The 23,055-nt window shown below is 51.7% G+C and overlaps 1 protein-coding gene across 5 annotated transcripts in view; it reads right to left on the reverse strand.

Moving 5' to 3' along the window:
* The window catches only part of ARID1B (AT-rich interaction domain 1B), a 405,831-nt gene extending 390,843 nt beyond the window's left edge, over positions 1–14,988 (reverse strand). For all 5 annotated transcript variants that reach the window (XM_075554341.1, XM_075554339.1, XM_075554340.1 and 2 more), the window contains exon 1: positions 13,378–14,988. In XM_075554341.1, coding sequence (XP_075410456.1) covers positions 13,378–14,973 — 1,596 coding nt within the window. In that variant the 5' untranslated portion in view covers positions 14,974–14,988. The remainder of the gene's footprint in view (positions 1–13,377) is intronic.
* Between the last annotated feature and the right edge of the window lie 8,067 nt (positions 14,989–23,055).

The following is a 23,055-nucleotide window of genomic DNA, read 5'->3' on the forward strand; positions in this document are numbered from 1 at the left end:
TGCGTCCGTGTTTTCAATGAAGCATGAAGCTACTTAAGCCAGGAAAGAGGTATTCGGACTAGGAAGGCGTTTGATACCAGATTCATCGTCTCCATCTAGCCTCCAATCGCCTAACCGAACTCATAATAATCTAGCAACCTGGTCCCTGGAAGGAACTGAGTGCACGATACAAGACAAAGCACCAGGCCGTCTCTCTTCTCCACTTGTCGGATAAAAGAAAACCATGCAGCTTTAAAGTGCTCAGGCCCTGACCAAGGTCATGTGGAGGGGGACAGGTCCTGTCACTCACCAGGGGGGCTGGGGACACAGCTGGCCTCTGCATGCTGTCCACCACCCCTTCCGCAACATCTTCTCTGTCAGCCAAAAGGAAACGCAGGAGAGGAGAAGAGAAGGCAAGGTTCCAAAGTCCTCAGAAACATCACCGAGTGTGGCTGAAGGTTTTTTTAAAAACACTGACGGTTGTGGTTAGGTACCCTCCAGTCGGTTCCAACTCAGAGCACCCGGACTTAGAACAAAATGACCCACCAGCCAGGCCTACAAGGCCCTCCTAGCTGTGGCTGTGTTTGAGCGATGGCTCAATGCATCTCATGCAGAGCTTCCCAGGCGCTCCCCCACTTTACCAACAAGATGTCTTTCTTCAGGGACTGGTCTCTCCTGATAACATGCGCGGCGTATGTGAGATTAAGTCTTGTTAGTCTTACTTCTAAGAAGCATTCCGGCTGTACTTCTTCCAAGACAGAGGCGTTTGTTCTTCCGGCAGTCCACGATATATCCGATCTTCTTCACTAACACCACAATGCAAAGGCACCGCTTATTCTTGGCCCTCCCTATTCCTTACACAGCTTTCACATGCATCCCAAGGAACTGGAAATACCCTGGGTTGGCTCAGGTGCACTTAACACAATTAGCAAGACATAAAGGACTTTTTTTCTTAATACATAGAGAAATACAGTTAAATTTTTTAAAATCTCCATTAATTTGAAAGCCATCAACCTACTATTAATTTCTCTCCACTCAAAATTTAGATTGCTCAGAAGGCCTGGGTTAGTCAATCCATATTTCTAATTAAACAGAAGAGTCAGTAAAATAAAAGTATTCCACATACCAACTTACTTAATCATTTTAAGCACCAATATTCACTCACTTAATAGTCGTAAGGATACCCCGCCCCCATGCTAAACAGTGAGCAATGGCACTTTTAGCAATCCCCACATTTCCTCTCTCCTTATCTGGCACAGAACCCCTACGTCAAGGTTGGCCAGTGTTTGATGATGGTGGTGAAATGGAATTCTTCAGTTACTGATCTTCTAAATTTATTTTCCTGTGCCAGGTTAAAAAAAACTACAAAAAAAACAACTACAATTATTGTAGGAATTTGATCAATTGGTCAACAGCTTACTTTTCTGAGACACCTGGCAGGTGTAGACAAATAAGATAATTTTTAAAAACCTGACGCTTATCTACATTAGAAATAAGCTTCAAATGTTACTCTGTTTGTTCTGAGATGAAAGCATGTTTAAGTGAAGGAATACAAAAACCACAGCTGAGTCATTACCACCCCTTATCAAGAGAGAGAGAGAGAGAGAGAGAGAGAGAGAGAGAGAGAGAGAGAGAAAGAGAGAGAGAGAGAGAACCGCTCTAGGACTGTTTACGTGTATCTCTGCTAGCACGCAGGACACCGCACTCACAGCCATCAAGTCGGTGCCGCCTCGCAGTGAGGCTACAGGACAGGGCAGAACTAGCTGCCACCCGTGTGTTTCCGAAACTGTAAATCTTCACAAGTGCAGAAAGCCTCCTCTTTCTCCCACGGAGCAGCTGGTGGTTTCGAACCCACCATGATGTCTGCAGGGCTCCAGCACAGCAGGTGCTCTTTGCCGCTCCTTTTAGAAATTAGTTCCACAGTCATCTGAGAGGAGAAGTAACCTGCCTGAGGTCTCACACAGAGCTAGTGGCTGACCCACTGACCTAGAGTTCTCAGCTGCATACCTCTCTGGCTCTCACCCCTGGCCCCGCTTCTCTGTCCCTACTCAACAACTGGTTGACACCTACTCAATCAGACTTTCAGAAGAAAGAGACCTCAATTACGGCCAGGAACCTCCCATTCCCACCTGCCTGCCCGCCCTCAGTGCAGGTGAGGCAGCCCTCCTGACCCCTTACAATGGAGTCTCTGCGTCACTCACGCATGGTCGCATGGTCGCTGTGCTGTCCACTCCTGGGGCAGGTCCCTGAGGCAGCCCACCACTGACATGGAGGGGTACACATGCCCACGCTCTGGATACACTTACATAAAAGCTACAGTCCAGGAGCTCTGGCATGCAAGGAAGATGAAAGGGCTGAACCTGAAATCTTGGATGCTCGTAAAGCAAGGAGTGGCAGGGCAGCGCAAACGATGAGGACCCCGGCAAGATGGACTGACACAGCGGCTGCACCCAGGGCTCAACCTAAGGACAAGTGTGAGGATGGGGCAGGGGGCGGCAGTCTTTCCTTCTGACGTACACTGGGGCGCCAGGAGTTGGGACCAACTCGGTGCGGGACAACCACAACACAATCAAGTCACTTCTTCAGCAAAAGAAGCAGTCCCCTTTGGATGATATCCAAAACAATCCACATTGCGCTTACTTTCTCATCCAAGTTACAGCACTGACGGGCCAAGGGCACTGACCGACCTCTCCCACACAGAGGGAGCAACGCTGACTGAGCTGGTCTCCTGGAAACGGGCTGGCCACGCGGAAGCTCTCCACTCGGACACTGTAGGTAGACAGACCCCTCCTTCAATCCTTAGCGATTGCATTCTGGGGGACAGTGTTTCCGCAGGAGACAAGCATAGCTAGTGGCTACCATTTCCATCCTGCAAGACGCCGGAGTCCACCATTCCTCTGGGGGCGGTGGGGAGGGATGGCTCCCACGCAGTGCTTCCTCTTCTGCTCCCCACACCAAGTATTTGCTCATAATAAACTTACTTTTTTGTCCCGGATACATTTATCTATCTCCATATAGGGGAGGGGCCGGAATGATAGTAAAGACATTGCTGCCTGGACCCCTCCGAGGCAGCAAGCCCTACCCTGTGGGGCTCCGTGCAGCCCTGAAGCGCTCTACAGGTGCAGAGGGCCAGCTGGCTGGAGGGGAGGGGTGCTCCCCTCCCAATCGCCATGCCATATGCCCTGGAAATGGAAGCAGACGCTCGGCTAAAGAGGAACAAGCCCCTGCCCATGGCTCAGGGCAACTTATTTCCCAATGTCAGGGACTTTGGTCCTTGGCAAAATGCAGGTCCCCATAACAGCCGGCCTGACCATGGGTTGGGACAGTGGAGGGATTCTTGGCCGGAGAAGAGGAATCACTTAATTACTATTGAGAAAGAAAACCCGAACTGGGCAGTGGCTTGGATCCAATGACATCAGTCGGCCATCCGCTCTCCAGGTTAAACCAGAGCCAACCCGAGTGACTTCATCCAAATCAAGACCCAAGCAGGAATTTGCTGCGTCTTGTGAGGGGAACTGGAGAGGAATTCACAAAACCTGTGCCCTGGCCTCAGTCTCTGTCTTCAGCCAGCTCGTTGGGGGGTGGAGTGAGGCTGGAAGAGGGGGCTCAATGGCCCACAGCTGGTTAAAAACCAGGCCCACCTCACTGGCAGCGAGCCCATCAGGGCACGGGAGAACTGCTCCATGACGTTTCCCCTGCGGTAAATCTTTCTGGAAGCAGACCAGTGCATTTTTTCTCCAGTGGAATCGAACCACCAACCCTGTGATTGCTGCCCAGTGCTTCATCAACTGCGCCACAAGGAACCTTGTGCAGCTGATTAGGCACTACACACACACACACACACACACACACAGAGGCAATATATATATATAAACCACCACAGAACTTTGGAGCAGGGCGAGCCCCGAATCAGCCCTTTCCTGGGCTGCTGTGGGAAGCAGAGGGGACAGCGGGACCATGGACTGACAACCCCAGGTTCTCATCTGTCTCACTGGGCCATTTCATGACCCAGTCCACCCACCGGCAGCAATACCGCTCAGGCGAATGATGCACCATTCGACCTTCAGGTAAAAGTGGGCACAGGCACCTCGCTGTGAGCCAGCAGGCCAGGGCGCCCCCTGGGGCTTCCCGTGCAACCCTGGACCCTCGGGATCACAGAAACTAACCAGCGTGTGAACGGCAGCCACTGAGGGACCCTGAGAAACACACCTGCCCTGCAGAAAGAGACTTGCTCCGCAGCAGCGGCGGTGGTTTCCATGTCCCCTTCCAAGGTCATTTATAATTCACCGGGTAAAGCGAACTGGCCGGTAAGGGAGGTTATGATGAAAAATACAACCTAGAAGCAGACAACGTAAAGAGACATTGGAATGGGTCCATTGCTTGAACTTCTGTAAGCAGGTGGTCGCGGGATCTTAAATTCTGGTTCCTGAATTTTGGGGAAAAGCCTAATTCGGTGTCTTCAAACCCGGTTAGGGGTTCCTAACCAATCACAGGATGCGCTTCCCAGAAAGACACGGAGATGGCTCAGGATTCGGGATCGGCCTCCACTAATCATGTGGGTCTTGCTCTCGGAGAGGTTTATTTCAGGCCCAGAAGCAGTAGCTGAACTGACTCCTCAGTGGCATACATTATCTAAACAGTTACCAGAAATACCCGCGCCATATAAGTATCTCCCTAAATCTGAGCACACTGCTGTGACTTCTTTTTTAATTTTTCTCTCTCTCCCAGAGGCTATAGAATATGCAGAGCTTAGAAAAGGGAAGCAGGCCGCTGTGTCTGAATCGCAAAGCAGTGCTATTTGACTCCGCTCGGGTATTCTCTGGGACGACTCTATATTCCGCTCTGGCATGCTGCCAGTGACTGCGTGACCGAAGGGGGACTCACCGGATCACATCAACTCCATCCTAATCACTGACAACAGCTTACTCTGCCGAAATCCACTCCCCAAACCAAAAATAAGCCAACCCACCGATGCTCGCACTCAGTTGCTATTTTCAGTCCCTGTGTCTAAACACCCATTCTAAGCTGGTGATGCCAAAAATAACCAGCCAACCCATTCGCTGCAGTGCCACCCTCAGCTGGGAATGTGCTTGTCCACACTTCCAGGTAGACTGAACCAGGACCACCACCCCCACTCACCCCCCAGGTGATTGCTAGAGGTTCTAACAGCTCAGGTGGATCCATGCACAGGTTTGGAGAGCCGGGCGTTGTGGGAGCAGTGGGTGGGCAGGAGCCCCGTGTGAGGCGGCAGAGCCAGGTGGCTCTGGTGGGCGCTGGTGCAGGGCTGATGAGGAAAAGGGATCTCCAACTGGTCTGATGGTCATCAAGTGATCCTGCGGAGCAGATGCGCATCGGGCAGACCCTCCCACCAGACACAAGCGTTGAATGTTTGCTCCTCCAGGAAATAGTTTTGGCTTCCCTCTGAAGTGGCAAGTCTCATTCTCTGTCCCCTCCAAAGGCAAGCTTTCTAGCAGGGAGCCCACCATCAACAGCAGCGGAAATACGATTCCGGTATTTTACACCCAAATGTGCCTCTTCCTAGAAAGACTAACTAGGCTCTAAGAAGTACCCCTCTGCAGCTGCCTCTAAAATCTAATTAAGAGGCCAGTTATCTTCATTTACTATTTTGTCCTCGTACAAGAAATGGCTGGAGTCCTGCAGGGAGCTAACTATTAAAAACCCACGAGAGACGAGCTGAAATTCCGGGGGCAGGGGACACTCTGGAAAAGAGGACAGCCGTGCTTGGGTGAGGGGCTGCTCTGGGCCAGAGGCTTTGAAGCAGGGTGACTGGGGGGAAATAACACTGTACCTGATGTTTACTAATAGTAAAAAGAGAAACCCAGTTTTTAAAAAGTGAAGAATGTGAAAAGGAGGAAGAAGGGAGGGAGGTCCAGAGTTTCACACACCAAGTGCACTGCCACTCAGTGGATTCCGACTCAGAGGGACAAGGTAGAACTGCCCCGTGCGGTTCTGCGACTGAGACACTGAGGAAGCAGGAAGCTTCATCTAGCTCCTACGGGGCGACAAGTGGTTTCCAACCGCTGAACTTTTGGTTAGCGGCCCAATGCACAACCCCCTACACCAGCAGGACTCCATCCCACTAGGCAGAAAAGTTCCAAACAGCGAAACAAGTGACCCACACAATTCCAAACAAACCACGTGTGAAGCCCTCTCCAGAGTGAACACTGGCGGTCTCCCTCCCCGCACCCCACCCAACGCTCACCCCACCCCCAGCAGGATGAACAGAAACTAGGATGAAGGGAGACAGTGGCCCATGTGAGATATGACAACAATAATTTATGAAGGGGGTCACAAGGGGGGGGCGCTGATACCAGGGGTTCAAATAGAAAGTAAATGTTTAGAAAATTATGATGGCAACATATGTACACATATGCTTGATACAATTGATGTATGGAATGTTATAAGACCTTAAGAGGCACCAGTAAAATGATTTTTAATTGATTGTGGTGATAATTGTACAACTTCTTTTAATATTAAATTGTATGAGATGTGAATTATATGCCAACAAAAATGTTAAGTGCAAAAGAGAGAAAAAAATCAAAGTTAACACTGGGCAAGAGTAACGGATTTTAACACCACAAATGAAGGAGCATTTGAGGGAGAAAGTAGCCGATGATAGAGCTATTTTGCTTACAGTGTATCATATCATTTTAAAAGCTGACATGAAGAGAAGTGGAAAATTTGTGTTAAGCTGGGTAAGCAGGTGTTGCGCTATCTTCAAGGTTGGCAGTTCAAATGCACCAGCCACCCTGGGCAAAAGATGAGGCTGTCTGCTCCCGGAAAGACCCAAAGCCTTCGAAATTTTGCTGACTATAATTCAGAATCAATGACAGGGGGGTTGCGTTCTTGTTGTTATTGCTTATTCCATTACAAAAAATAACAATGTGGTCCCATTATACCCTCACAGTGACCCTATAAGGCAGAGTAGAACCACCTCTTGGAGTTTCTGAGGCTTTACCTCATTACAGCAGACACAGCCTCATATTTCTTCCATGGAGTGGCTAGTGGGTTCGAACTGCTGACCTTGTGGTTAGCAGCTCAGAGCATGACCCACTACTCGATGGCAGAGAGTTTATTATGCTCTCGGAGTCTCTTCTGGATTTAATCAAATACAGCATCCCTTCTAGAGCCACGCCCAATGAGGAATAGCTTCCCACCTGGTCCTCAGCCGTATCTGCCACCACAGTTCAAAGGAGAGGATGGTCAGCAGAGAGGCAGTATCTAGTTCAATTCAAGACCACTGGTTACCTGTAAGAAGTCCTGGTGGCTCTGATGGTTAGCAAGGTCAGCGGTTCGAGCCCACCATCTGATTGGTGGGAAATAAAGCTTATCTGCTCCCAGCCTCAGAAATCCTACAAAGGGTCACTGTAAGTCGAAAGCGTGCTTGATGGGAAGGGGGTTGGGTAGGTTGCAGGCTGTGGTCGTGCCAGTGGTGAAGCGCTAAATCGCTAGCCCAAAGATCAGGGGTTCAAGCCTACCGACTGCCTCGCTTCTGTAAATACCGGGTGACTATAGGTTACACCTTAGGCTGCAAAGCACAAGGTCAGGGGTTCAGGCCCCACCAGCTGCTCTCGGTAAGCCTGACAGTCTTGGAAACCCACGGGGTAGGGGGGGTAGGGGGGAGAATTCAACCTTCAACCCTGTCCTGTAGGGTCGTTGAGTCAGAACTGACTCGATGGCAGTGGGTTATGAGCCAGGATTGACTGGACAGCTGTGGATTTGGAGCCTGGGTTTTGGTCTCCCTGTGACTGATCTACTCTAGATTCTGCTGCCACCTACCTCTACCTAATTGTAATAGTGGAACATCAGTGAGGCTGCCGGGAAGCTGCAAATGCTAGATTTCAGGCCTTTGGTTTCTTTCCTAGCAGTGAATGCAAATGAATTTCATCAAATGCAGTACCTTCTTATACTCTTGTTTAAGAAGTGGGTTTGAAAATGCCTACTGGATCCTACTCAAATGAACAGACCTACGGGAGTAACGTTCTTACAACCACTACATGCTCAAGACTTGGAAAATGGAACACGGTTGGTGAAGTGCTACTTTGGAAACACATAGGAGGGGCTTCAAAGAGTTGGTTGGAACATTCCGTCCTCTTGTAATTCCATTTTCCCATGAACTTTTGGTAGTCCCCGTTTAATCCCTTCTGTTGACTTCAGTCACGCAATGAACGTGAACGGTTAAAACTATAGTTATCTCCGCACACCAACAATTCCAACCGTTATATGTTGACATAAGGCCAACAAGTGGCTACTGAAAGATGCCTAAGTGATGACACCCCAAATCTTATCCCTTGGTGGCATTTCTAAGAGGTAAAGCCACTAAGGTATTCCAGATGTTCACATTAGAACTCGTTCACTCTGCCATCCAATTAAGCCAGAACTAGTCGCTTCCTCTTGTGGAAACCGGCCCCAATGGGAACAAGTGAGATCGCAGTGCAGCTCGGCCCCTCTGAGGGCTGAACGCACATATCCTGGGTGACATTCACCTCACAGGGAACCCACAGAGCCAGGGCCCCCCACAGCGGTTCTTCAGAGGGTACACACCCTGGGGTGCGGGGGTGACGACGGCAACATACACCATATAACGCAGCCCAATCCTAACATAGCCTACAGGACAGGCTGTGCGGCCTAAATATAAACGCTATTATAACACGCTGTGGGGATATTATGATCACCATTTTATATATCCAAATGGGAGGGGGAGTGGAATTTGAGGTTTATTAAAATTCATTTTTCGCCTCCATATATCCATTCTGTTAAGTAGCACACCGCAGTTGTAAAAAAGAAGTCTACAACCTCGAATGCACAAATCTCATGCGCTCCCAAATGAAAATGATGGGCTTCAAACACTCCTCCCTTTCCCACAGGATCCCCGTCCGCAGGCGTGTGCGCGTCCAGTGCCCGGTACCAGCCTCCACGGTCAAGTCCCTGGGGCAAAGTGCTAGTTCCACTTCCTGTCCCCCTGTCCCAACACACGCGAAATTCACATCCCCAAATCAGCCTTCCAGATGAGCAGCCTCACATTTGTATAGATCCCAAGAGAGCTACAAGACCCACTTCCTCCAGGAGGGCAGGGCTACAAGAGAAAGACTAACATTTTCCTGTTGCCTATCCTAAATGAGGCCAGAGCCTAGGAAAATAAGCAACTTCCTTTACATCGAAAGGGTGATCCTCAGGTAACATCCTCCCACAAATTATAAAGAAACCAAGTCCAACAGTAAGAACTAGAACTGAACATGCACAACTTCATTCTGACGCACCTGCCTTCTTCAAAACGTGCCTACCTGTCTAGCAAAAGTGCCACGGGAGTTTACTGTAAGATTCGCCTTCTGTATGGCCTTCTGTTTTTAAAATTGGTTCTCAAGCCAAAATGAATGCTATTTTATACTCTCGATTCTAGTAAAGGGGAGGGTGTATTAGGGAAGGCGATCAAGTGAGATCTGGATTTACCTCTGTATCCACATCCCTCCCCTAGGGACACTATGTGACACTGGGGGGGGGCGGGGGGGAGGAGAAATGGAACCAGTTTTAAAAAGCCTTGCCAAAAACTCATTCCTAAATATTGATAAAAACCAAAACCACAGAAAAAAGAGAGGTTTCTCACTACAAACCCAAAGCCAGTCTATATTAGTCTCTGAAGTGTGATCAACTTTCTGCAAAGGCAAATGTAAACTACAGTATACATCTTAAAAAAATGATCACTATTTTATTTTAATGTTGAAAGTAAGAAGTGGAGAAACCAGGATTCCTGAAATAGTGCCTAATCCCATCCTAGGTCAACCTAGGAGGCAAAATGGACACAGAATTGTTGTTTCCTTTTTGGCATTTTTGGTCAGCCACCGCCCCCCACCCCCCCACCCCCAACAACAGGCCTTGTCTGTGAACCAGTTCCTGAGCCCACCCAGTCCAGCCATAAAACAGAAAATATAGATATTAGGCCACAGGTCCCCTTTACAAAATACCAGCTGGAAGGAGTTAGAGAGAGAGAGAGAGTGTGTGTGTGTGTGTCAGCTGACCTATGATGATTTCATGGAAGAAGACTGGTGGTATCATGTAATTGACATACACTGTAAGAGAACCAGGGCCAAGTTTATAGCTTCCTGGCCAAGCTTATAGCTGTGAAGTCCGTTACTTTTTCTTTAACTAATTTATATTTAAATGGATTTTTAACGGGATTTTTGTCTTTTCCGGTTACTACTTTGTGTTCTAGCCTAGGAAACGGAAGTTCAAACCGCGGGGCTGGAATTCAGTACAATGCAGACAGCACACAATCTGAGGGAGCAGAGCCCACTGGTTCCTTGTCAGGCTTGGCTCTCCTGAGTAGTTAATCTCCCCCCAAATCCACGACCACACTGTATCATGACACGGCTTATTGCACTTTTTAAATAGACCCTCTTCCAACAATACGGGCATCTCATTTTGTTCCCCAATCACAAAAGCCTTTCCCATGCCGCATAAGCCATTTCCTAAAGTCAAAAATGAAACTAAAGCATTAAAGGCCACAAGAAAATACCACTTTTTGTTAAAGACTTAAGTGTTTTATGACTTGTAGTTAGGGAATAATTCAGTACTTAGGGCAGGTGACTGCTGCTTAGCCTAACTACCATAAGGAATATTAAATGATATAACGGCCATGGGGGAGGGGCGAGTATGAAAACACACGTGTGCCACATGTGAACCAGTACCTAGAGAAAATCGGCGAATCTAGGTCATAGGTCTGCTCATCACTTAATCCCCTCAAAAATAAATTTTAAAAATATCCCCAAGGGCCACACTGAGGACATAACGGATTCTTTACTCTCATTCTAAGAAAGCCCGAGACTTATCACAATTTCCACCTCTAAGAAATAGTACCCCATGTGGGGAACATGGGCCTACATCTGCCTGTAACTTCACTGGTTAGTTCCTACTTCACAGAGCGCGCGCCTTTGGAATCTGCACCTTTTAAAAAGCAGCTGGCAAGGCAAATCTCTTAAAAAGCAATTCTGTGAGCTCATTTACATGCTGCTCCTCGATATAGTGTTTTTACTTGTGCAAATCAACCCTAAAAACGGAAATCCCAAGGATTGGAAAATCTATGATTATTAACTAACGAACGAAAGACTTGCAAACACTGAACACAAATATCCAGCTTGGGATTCACAGTATTTGTTAAACTCGGTCTTTCGTTCTCACTAACAAGTCTCTCCTCTAAGACAAGTCATTATCTTCTAACATATGATTATTATTAAGATGCACCTTCTTAAAATAAACGAGCTGGGTAAAAATAGAAATACAGCCAAAGATATTTACTTCAAACAGATTAGCATCTTAAAAAACTTTCACAGCATTGAGCAGTCTATAAGAGACAATCCTTTGGAAGGCACACACCCAGCACAACTGGCTAGTGATCTAGTTTTATTAATTCACTGTGTAAGCAATTCAAATAAGGCTCACATTACCCAAACTAACAAGATCATCAAGAACGAGTGGAGGGGTGGGGTGGGGGGGAGGAGAGGCAGGAAAAAGACTCTGGGGTCTTTCTGTAGCCTTCAAATCTGAAGTAGCTTACGTTAAAAAAAAATTGTTTTGAGTATTTCAAAAGAATATCCAATTTTCCCTCTGAGCTGATGGCTATCTGAACAACTTGCTTATTAATATAGTTTTCTCATTCCGTGATTTTTAAATGTGTCAATTCTATCAAAGTTTCGTCATCCATACACAATCCTAAATGGTCAGAAATGCGAAAACCCAAATCAGCTTTCATCCTATTGTAAAACAAACACATACCACCATGGAATATGGCTGCATAGCAGAATCTGGAAATTTTTAGTTTTATCATCAACACGTGCTCTCATATAGTTCAACTGTGGGCTTCTTCCTTCCCACAGTGAAATTTTGGAAAGGGCAGGCCTTTATAAAAAGCTTTCTGACGCCAATAAACGCTTTCTAATGCCCAAAATGGGCAAAAACAATAATAAGATTATTCCTGGTTTAATTATCTCTCAATTAACATATCCTCCCCCTACAATTAAAGCCCATGATCTATGCCATGTCCACGCTGCAAGGTTGTCATCAAAGAACTTAATTTTGCCCAGTGCAGGGCAAGGGCAGAAGGCTGTTTTTATAGACTTAATCCTCTTATTAATAACGACGATTCATAAGAAATGAAGCTTTAAATCAGGCTCGACCTTACATCTGCTTGCAATAGAGCCCGGTTATTATTTGTGGCAGGGATTTTTGTGACTGTGCTGCCGAGCACTGGTATTTACATCAGCAAAGCTAAATGCCCAATGGTGAGAGGGGAGCCAATCAGATGGCAGATTAGATGTCAACTCAGAGGCAGCTGTCTGGAGACTATTACAGCCAGTTTACCTCCACAATTCAAATTCCAAACCTCGCAAAGGAGATCAAGTCAGTCTTTAGGCTCAGCCTCCCCGCGACAAGCAGCGAGCGCGCAGGACCCTGCCCGAGGAGGCCGGCGGGCTGGGGTGACCGCGCCACGGGGGAAATGCACATAAAAGCGGCCCCCCTCGCTCGGGGGCCACCGGTCTGGCCTGTTCCCGGGCCTGCCCAACCCGCGGGCGGCACGACCCACGACCAAAACAAGTTGGATGCGCGGGGAACGAGGTCCTAGAGCCCAGCCTCTCCGCGCTGAAGGTGACTCCGGTCGGCTGCCCGGCGCCGACGACCGGAGCTCCCGGGCCCATTCTGCACCGGGAGCAACCGAGCTCGGTGCGAAGACGCGGCCTCCACCCCGTTGCCCGTGTGCCCGTGGTTTTCGCTCCCGGCCCCGCCACCCCCACTCGCGCCCGCAGGCCGCGTGGAAGCCCCTCGAGCGCCCCAGGGAGAGGCGGGTCCCCCCCAACTCAGAGCAGCACCCCGGCTGGCCCGGGAGCCGGCCGCCCCCACCCCACGCCCGAAGGCCGGGCCCCGCGCTGGAGAAAGTTCTCCGTCCTCGGAGTTGCTGCGCCGCGGCGCGAGCGCTCCCCCGGGCCCGGGGCACCATGACCCTCGGGCCGGGCCGCCGGCGAGACCCCTGCGCCCCAAAGCCCCCCGGCCGGCCGGCCCGCCGCCTCCCCCCACTGCGTCCCCGCGGCCGCCGCAGGCCCGGGGCCCCGAGCGGGGTGCGGGGTGCGCCGCCCGCCCGCGCGTCCCCGCGTCCCCGCCGAGCGCCGGCCCGCGCGGCGGACATTGTGTGCGCCCCGGGCCTCCCGGAGGGCGAGGCCGCCCCGGGCGACAGGGCTCCGGCTCCGCGCCCCCCGCCTCGCCTCGCCTCGCCTCCCCTCCCCTCCCCGCGAGAAGACGGACGAAAAGTGAACCCGAAAGAAAGAAAGAAAACTAGGGCCGCGAGCGCGCGAGGCCGCCGGGCGGAAGCAGGCCCGGCCGGCGCGTTACCTGGGGGCGGCCCAGAGGCTGGCCCGGGTGGCCGGGGCTCATCGCCGGGTGGCTTCTTTGTTGCGCGGCCGCCCAGGCCGGGCTGGCGGCGGCGTACTGGGCGCCCATGTCCTTGCCCAAGCCCATGCCCGCGGCCGCCGGCTGGCCTCCCGCCGCCGCCGCCGCCCCCGCCTGGGACTGGGGCTGCGACGGCGGCGGCGGCGGCGCGCTGGGGCTGCTGTAGTCGGGGTAGCCGCCGCCGTAGCTCCGCATCATGGGGCTGGGCGAGGTGAGCAGCTGGTTCAGAGTCGGGGTGGCCCCCGACGGGTGCTGGTTCTGCCCGGCGAAGCGCTGGAAGCCCCCCGCCGCCGCGCCGGCGGCCGCCTTGCTGAGGCTGGCGGCGCCGCCGCCCCCGGGGCCCATCATCATGCCGCCGCCCTGCTGCCGGGGGGAGCTCAGCGCCCCATAGCCCGCGGACGAGCCCCCATAGCCGCCGCCGCCGCCTCCTGCTGCTGCTGCTGCCGCCGCCGCCGCGGCCGCCGCCGCCGCCGCCGCCGCCGCCACAGCTCCCGCTCCTGCTCCTCCTCCTCCTCCACCTCCTCCTCCTCCTCCTCCTCCACTGCCTCCTCCTCCTCCTCCTCCTCCGCTGCCGCCGCCGCCGCCTCCCGCGCTGGGCCGGCTGTAGCCCGGATAATGGTTGTACTGGCTGTTGGGGTACCCTTCGTGGGAGTTCTGCAGGGGCTCCATGCTGTTGGGGGCTCCGGTGGCGGCGGAGGCAGAGTGCATCATCCCCATCCCGGGGCTTTGTTGTCCGCCATGTTGATCAAAGCAAGGCCCAGCTCGGCCGCCGGGGCCGCCGCTGGCAGGGGCAACGCTGCCATAGTAATGATTAAACTCCGCGACGGCCGCCGGGCCGCCGCCGGCGCCCCCGGTCCCCGCGCCCCCGGCCACGGCGCTCGGCGGCGGCGCGCCCAGGGCGCCCAGGCCCGGGTGCTCGTAGCGGCCGCCCGCCGGCTCCCCCATCTTGGGCGGCGCGTCGTCCTCGTCGCCCGCTTTACTCAGCAGAGGCTGGCCCGGGGGCTCGGCCTGGTTGCCCGCGATGGTGTCCTTGCCGCCGCCGCCGCCGCCGCCTCCATGCTGCGGTTGCTCCATGTCGGGACCAGGCTGAGCCGCGCCGCAGCCGCCGCCCGCGCCGTGGTGGCCGCCGCCGAGGCTGCTGTGGATGGAAATGGGATGTTGCTGCTGCTGCTGCTGCTGCTGGAACTGGTTTAGCTGCTGCTGGAGTGCGTGGTGGAGGTGGTGGGCATGGTGGTGGTGGGCATGGTGGAGGTGGTGGGCATGGTGGTGGTGGTGGGCATGGTGGTGCTGGAGGAGCTGCTGCTGGTGGGGCGCTGCGGCGGGGGCCTCGCCAGCGGCTTTCAGTTTGTGGTTGGGGAGCAGCCCCGTCTCCATGGCCGAGCCCGGGGCCGAGGCGGAGGAAGAGGAGGACGCTGCCGCCGCCGCCGCGGTGGAGGAGGAGGACGGCGCGGCGGCGCTTGCACCCTCCTGGAGAGCCGCCTCGGAGCCGCCGCTCTTGGCGTTGCCGGCGCCGGCGGCGGCGCTCGCGCTGTGGGCCATGTTCAGTTCGTTATGGGGGTGCAGGGGGTGGTGGTGTACATGATTCAGGCCGCCGCCCCCCAGCACGGACCCGGGCGCCGCCGCGCCGCGCGCACCCGCCTCCGGGGCCCGGGCCCCGAGCGCCGCCGACCGCGGCCCGGGGGGCGCCGGCCGCTCGCTGCTGCCCGCCCGCGCTCGGGCTGCCGCGGCCCGCGCGGCCATGATCGCCGGCCAGGCGGGCGAGGCCGGCGGCGGGCGCGGGCCCGGAGCTCAGGCCGCGGGCCCTCCTGCGCGCATCCCACGCCCGCGCCGCCTCGGGCGAAGCCCCCCCGGCCGGGCGCCTTACGAGCAGCGGGTCGCGCCCTCAGGGGCTGGGCCTGCTCCGGCGCCGGCTGGCAGGGTGAAAGTTTGGAGTTCGGGTTTAAATGCAACTTTTTCTCCTTTCCTCTGGAACCCGGATATGGGTAAACACACGGCCGCCGGAGCCTATCGGGCCCAGCGTGGCTCGCGAGGGAGCCGCGAGAGCCGAGCAACTGAGAGCCACTTCGGATTACTCGGTGCACTCGCAAAACGCGGACTGGACTCGGCCGCGCCGCCGCCGCCGGGCCCGGGCGCCGCTCGCCCGCTCGCCCGCTCGCCCTGCCCGAGCCGCGGCTCTGGCCGCCTGGGCCCCGGGCCTCCGCGCGTTCGCGGGTTAGTTTGCCCAGCCCACAGGCTCCATCCAAAGGTGGAAAACCAGCCTGAGGAGCAGACAAAAGGGAGGAAAGGGCCCGGCAACAAAGTTGCAGCCGGTCGGACAGACTGAAAAGGTTACCCGGAGCCGGCGGAAAAAAGGAAATTATTTGGGCAATCGGGGCAAAAGTAGAGTGTCTCCCCGGAGTTACGTAATTTCTCCGAACGTTCGCTTGCCTGGCTGGACGCTGGCCCCTCCGCGGAATTCCCACCACTTCTTCAAACTGCAAAATCGGGGTGGGGGGTGAGGAGGGAGATTGAGGGTGAATACCAGGAGCCGGGTGCCCGGTACACAGCAGGGACTCAATACGTGCTTACATGTCTCCCTGCCCCGAAGATCGTGTTTCGATAACTCGCTTTCAAGCTAGTTTGTTGTAAGCGTGTCCATGAAAGCTGTTCCCAATAGAGCGTTTGTATCGGGCACGTGTGCCGACCTCTCTTTAAAGGGAAAATCCTCAAAGACGGTGAGTGGCCCGCGCTGCTCCAGACCACTTGCAAAGAAAACTGTTCGGGCCCTCCCTCCCTCCCTCGTGGTAACAGGTAAGGTTTAGCTCCTACCTGGCAACATTCACGTGGTGCTGTTCGCCATATTTCAGAGGTTAGGGTGAACAGTGCTAGGAGCTAGCTCACTTTCTAAGTCATGTGAAACACCATGGAAATCGATTTTTTTCGAATTACATTAAAATTACATATCAACATAAGATAGGTCATATAAAATGGCCAAACCCTAAAGCGGAAACCCTGCCTACTTCAGTCTTTTTAAAACATTACATGCTTAATCTCACTTCCTTTATTGCTAATTTGGCCGCCTGATATTTTCAGTACCTTTGGATAGCAAGACTTATTTTTAACCTAAGCCGTGGTTCGGTTTCACCATCCCGTTTGCACGGTGAGAAAGCATCTGAAATCAAAGCTTCCAGGAGGTCCTGAGGCATGAAGTCATCGCTCTGACTTGAGTAGACTAGTTTTGCAAAAGCCATCTCACTCTCCAACTTTCCCCGCAGAGTGCGTTAGTTTATTTCCAAGGCAGCTGTTATTTTTGCTTGCCTCGCCCAAGTGTCAATCTGTTTCATGACTAATCGAAAAGGAAAGGGGGGGGGGAGAGAAAAGGATATATACCCGGGAAAGAAAATCCTGGGGGCTAATTGTGGGCAGAGCAGGGGAGATCAGTTGTGCGCTCAAGGGTCTTGGCAAGTGTGGAAACAACAAATTGCAGTTCTCAGCAAACATCTGAAAAACTGGGCTAGCTGGACCCAGGTAAGAGAGACTTAACAGAACAAACTGTAAGATGAATTCGTGCCAAATCATTCTTCAGTTTTGCCAAGAGAATGCTACATCTTTATTAGCATGCCTTTTTGACATTTTCTCCTAGATTTCCTCCTGGTATATATTCAAATGCATACTAATTATGCACATGACACCACATAAGTCGATTGTTTGGTTGAAGTTTTCCATATGCAAATATAATGACATGTCTGTTGCCTGTGTGTATCCATCAATCCCAAAATCAGTTACATATTTATGGGTTTAGGCATTTATCATCAAGTCACATGTACACATCTAATCATGAGACTTTTTTCTTTCTAACTGATAAAATATATCAAAGGCAATTTAAACAAGAGCCACGTTCCGTGGTTTGTTTTCACAGCCCTTCTTAAAAGGGAAAATGAGTCAAGTTCCAGCTTTTCATTAAACTGTGTTCTCATATAGAAAAAAAATATGTGAATAAATTTTTTTTCATTTTTGTTTGTTCTTTTAATGGATGTGTGTCTGTCTAAATCCCTCTTAACTCCATTTGCGCCAGCAAGCCCAGGAGAAGTTGGGAAGAGGGCCTGTGCTGGAGGCCCACAGCACAATGAAATCCGCCTCCTGGAAAAGGCAAGACAAGCCAGTTTTCCTTCCCCGATGGCAGATGCCACGCCCTAACAGACAGAAGGCACTACAGGCTGGAAGTGAAGCGTGCACAAAGCCAGCAGGACTGGGTTTTGTCTTGGGAGCCACCAAAAATGATCCAGCACCTCTTGCTTTCTGGCTGCACGGGAGGATCAGTAGTGGCCTCCTAGTTTATCCAGCACAAGCCTTTCAGCTGCCTTCTCAGGAAAATAAAGCGCAAGGCTACAGTTTCATTAAACAAAACAAAATGGAACAAACAGGCTTTTGTAAATAAAACCAAAGTTGTCTGCGATCCATGTGATGAAATAGTTTCAAGTTTCACAAAAGCACTGTTTCAACTACAGATGCTCATTTCTATTGTGTCAACCCACGTGACAGCTCTGTTACTTTGTTTCATTTGGATTAGCTAAAGCCCAGCCATCCACACACCTGACCTTGACTTTCTTGGTTTTACACCTCTGGCCTGCATTTCTAACTGTCCTGACAACTTTCTAACCAGGAGAGCCCCAAAGGCAACCACCCCCAAACCCTGCCTGCTGGCCATGCCAAAGACAACCCCCATCACCCAAGGTCTCTGTGTTCAGCCTGAGGATTACCCATTATTTTGCTAACAATTCCTTTTTGGTTACAAAGAGAGTTGTGATGGGGCTTTGAGGGGTGTGTGTGTGTGTTAATCTGGAATATTAATATTCAAATACTGGTCCTCCTGAATAAGTTCCAGGCGCTGAATAAAAGGCACTTCAGCCTGGCCACTTGCGGAGGATCCAGCCAGATGGGCGATTAAGAATGCCACAGTTCCGTTCCTTTCACCCCCTCCCTCGGAGCCCCTGGAACTGTTTGCTTTCAGATTAGCCCCCTCCTTTTAACTGTCTTGCCTCTTTATCTGATGAGGGAAACTATCACGACTCACTGCCCATCATATTCCTCTGTATTCTTTGTGTAGTTTGGAGGCAATTTAGAATAAAGCCCTGTCAAGGTTTTACAAATAAGACCGATTAAAGACTAAGGCTTCGGATACTTGCTTTCCTTTTAGATTTATGAGAAATGCGATGAATAGAGTTAATGGGATTTCCCTACTGATCTTGGTCAGGGACTTAAAGAAGCGCTAAACAATTGTCCTTTTCACTCACCCCCCCACCCCCGATTTAGACATTAGCAGTGAATAATGCTGCGTAATTGCAAGGAATGGGACCAAGCATTTGACTTGGAACAAGGCAACAAATGAAAAGTAGCCCATAAATTCAAGATACTGAGTGATTGGGTGGTATTTGAGAAAAAAAAAACCTAGGCAACAAATAACTTGAGCAAATCTGGGAAGTGTGACAAACAGTATAGCACGATCATACTAAGAAGATGATGCTGGAGCTGATAAAGTGCACATACTCAACAAATGAGTCCTGATTCTACTGTGTGTTGTCTCCTGAAAATAAAATACTATCCATAATCTTGCATCAGCCTCCTAGCGTGTCACTCTAACATGGGACATGCCCAGTTAACAATTACATTGAAATTTACTGAGGATTGCCCTTGAACTCATGGAGAAACCAGTCCGTAAAGAAGCAAGCTCAGACTTCCCCATAGGATAGCTATCCTTACTCTCTGCTGCCTCGGGCACATCCTTGACCCTACACCAGGAACCCACCACTGTATCCTGATGAGGCTTGTCAGCCCCAACAATTGAGCCAATTCCAAGTGTACCTAGGCTTGCAGAGCCTGACATCAAATTTAAAGTTACTGTTCGTGCGGTCTAGTCAAACCCGACTGGGAGGGACACTACAGGATGGAAACACTATGTAGTGTTTCCGAGAATCTACAGCCAGAGTGCTCTTTAGAGGCAAGGATGGCGAGACTTGTCTTACGTGCTTTGGACATGTCGGAAGTGACCAGTCCCTTGAGAAGGACATCATGCTTGGTACAGTGGCAGCAAGAAAGGAGACCCCTTAACAAGATGGGTTGACACAGTGGTTGCAACCATGGGCTCAAACAGAAGCAAATGCTGCAGGACCAGCAGTGTTTTGTTCTGTTGGGCAATGACTGGGTTGCTGTGGGTGGGAACCAACTGTGGGGCACCTAACACCACCAGTTTATAAGGGGGCAGCAGTTTGTGGGTCCTTTTCTCCTGTGTGATAGTTGGGTTCACAGTATCACCATTGAGAGAAGTCCAGAAAGACCTGACTGCATTGTAAAACGCAATCCAGTCGTCGTTGGACACTGGTCTGAAATTCTAATGATGCGTAAGATTTTTTGTCATTGCCTCATTTTAAGGAGCTCTGGTGACCTAGTGGGTCCCTGCAGAGTCGAGGGAGAAAGATGAGGTTGACTGTTCCCATAGCAATAGCAATTCCACCCTGCCCTGTATGGCTGCTGTGAGTGGGAAGCAATTGGATGGCAGTGAGTTTGCTTTATGGTCGTTGGCCTCATTTCAATGTTCTACAACTTGTTCAACTGCATGCTCAACCAGGTCTTTCGTTTTTACTTCCACGATTGCCCTCCTTCAGGTTGTTGTTTGGTGTTGTCAAGTCAATCCCAACTCCTATAACACAGGATGAAACACCACCTAGTCCTGCTCCATCCTCAACTGCTCATTCATGTTGCCATCAACAAAGATCATGTATTGAGCACCTACTGGTGCATTTCAATAATCTCTTCTGATGAGATCATGGCATGAGCCATCTAGGTGAGTCCTATCTGCCGTTTTGGATAAAGGCACTCAGAGATAACAACACCCCAGCTCCTAGAAAACTAACCGTTGGATAGAAGAGGAGACCTGGTGGCGTAGTGGTTACATGCTGAGCTGCTAACCACAAGGTCAGCAGTTCAAAACCACCAGCTGCTCTGCAGGAGAAAGATGAGGCTTTCAAGTCCTGTAAAGAGTCACAGCCTTAGAAACCCACAAGGGCAGTTCTACCCTATCCCATAGGGTCCCATGAGATGGAATTGACATGAAGGCCACAAGTAGATTCAATTGTTTGTGTGATTTTGGACACATCAACAGAAACCCATCTCTCGAGGAAAGCCTGGTGTTTGGTGAAGTTAGAGGCCCACAGTGGTGTAGGAGGCCTTCTCTGCCATGGACTGAGGTAATGGGCACAATGACAAACTTGAACATGATTGTGAAAATGCCCGGGGCTGTGAGTGGGAGAGGGCCTGACAGCAGCCACCATCAGCCCCATGCGGTAGAGGTCATGTACACCCACCAGTATAGAGCAGGACCAGGCAACCTGACCAGGTAGCTAACAATGCAGAGGGTTCGTCCCCTCAGCCTTGTGGGAGATTTCACGGACTCACCTGACAGCCTGCAGACTCTCTCCCAGATGGGATACGTTGCTTCACAGCGCATGCAGACTTAGACCACTATTCACGCACAATAAACCCCAGACAATAATAACTCATGTCGCATCCTACAGTGGTCCTCATGTGGACTTCTCCCCATCATGTTGGAGGGCCTGACCCTGAACTTATCAGAAGAGTCGGTGGGCATGCCTGAAGGATCCCAAGAGGTGCTTTATTTACACAACAGCCTCGTGGAGGAATTTGCTTATTAATGGATTCACCTAAAAATGTTCATGTTGTTCAGCATCAGTGAAGGTACTCTCAAGACTGAATATCTGTCCTGTTATCTCTGACAACTCAGATGCCTTCTCTGACACGTCGCCTCTGTCCCTCTGGAGCTGCTGACCCGGTTTCTTGGGGCCCAAGTGCCAAACAATTCCCTTCCCAAAGCAGAACCCGCAAGCGGCAGCTCAGCAGGCAGCCTTTGGCTTAACCCCATTCATTCAGTCAGTCAGTCAGCAAATAATGGCCGAGCCCCCAGTTGGTACCTGGCACTCAGGTCAGACTGCCCAAGACGTAAGGTAAGCATGAGTTGACCTGTGCTTACTTGCTCGTCTGTGGTGAACCATTTCACGTGAATTCACCACATCAAAGATTCTCCTTCTTGGTGTAGCTGTTCTGTCTCCAAACCCCACAGCAACCTTCCAACATCAAAGTGCCTTTCAAACGTACAACCCCTGCTGAGGACACTCTAAGTACAGTAAGCATGAGCTGGCGTGCACCTGTCAGCCCGGGCTTACCTCACATAGCTTCCTGGGTACTCCACTCCTGCCGCCACGGCGCTGAGCTCCACAACCACCCCAGGAAGCCAAGAATTCCTCCCGTCCCGTGTATAGTTACTGTGAGATGCCCCCACGTCAGTTCCTACGCATAGCGACCCTGTGTACCATAGAAAGGAGCACTTCTGGTCCTGCGCCATCCTCACCATTGTTCCTATGCCTGAACCCATTGTTGCAGCCACCTTAGCAATCCCATCCTGTCGAGGGCCGCCCCTCCACTTTACCAAGCATGACGTCCTTCTCCAGGGACTGGTCTCTCCTGACAACATGTCCAACATATGTGAGACAAAGTCTTGCCATCCTCGCCTCTAAGGAGCACTCTGGCCGTACTTCTTCCCGGACAGATCGGTTTGTCTTTTAGCAGTCCATGGTACTTTCACGCTTCTCCGGCACCACAAGGCAAATGCATGGATTCTCCTTCGGTTTTCCTTATTCAAGGTCCCACTTTCTTTCACATGCATGGGAGGCCATGGAAAATACCGTGGTTTGGGCTTTATGGGAGCGGTCTTGTGCAGCAGGTTTATCTAATGCAACGCATCCTTTGATCTCTTGACTGCTGCTTCCATAAGCATCGATTGTGGAAAATCCTTTTCTCCACTTATCAATATGTCGCCCATTGGTCCAGTTGTGAGGACTGGGGTCTTGACTTTGAGTTGTCATCCACCCTGAAGGCTGCAATCCTCGACCTTCAGCAGCAGGGCTGCAAGTCCTCCTCACGTTCAGCAAACAAGGCTGTGCCATCTGCCACATGCAGCGTACCTGCTTGCAAAAAACACCCAAGCACTGGTGGGGAGCCCACGTCTGAGCTCCTGTGACTTCACAGGTGGGGAAGAGAATCAAATGGCATCAACCCCAGGCTGAGTCCTGTGAGGCAGGTGTTAGACAAGCCTCCTCCCTCCACCCTTCTTTTCCCTAGTCTGACCCCATCCGCCCCTCCCCTAGCACTCTCTCCTCAGCAGGATGTGCTCATTCACTGCAGTGCCCACGCAGAACTGCAAGACCATACTCATGAGTAAGGGGCTTTATTAGGGAAGGTCACAGGTTACGTCTCAGGAGCACAAATGCTCCAGACACCGTTCTTCAAGCAGAACAGCCTTGCCCACAGAGGGGCCTCTGGTCCTTCGCCTCTCAGCCATGTGGCCTCAAATCGGGCAATATCTTGAAGCTCTTTGGGGGCCACTCAAAGGGCACTGCACTCTGTCATAAGCTCTAGCTCTGTGGGTCCTCCAATTAACTGCCTGGAGGCACCCCACTCCACAAACTAGCCTCCTGCCCAAAGACACTAGCCTCATTCACTCCATGCTCCCTGGGCCTCCCACCACGCTGTCTCATGCTCTGGCTCTTGTTCTGCCACCGCTGATCCCTG

Source organism: Tenrec ecaudatus, chromosome 7 (assembly GCF_050624435.1).
Source record: "Tenrec ecaudatus isolate mTenEca1 chromosome 7, mTenEca1.hap1, whole genome shotgun sequence".
Classification (NCBI taxonomy): Eukaryota; Metazoa; Chordata; class Mammalia; order Afrosoricida; family Tenrecidae; genus Tenrec; species Tenrec ecaudatus.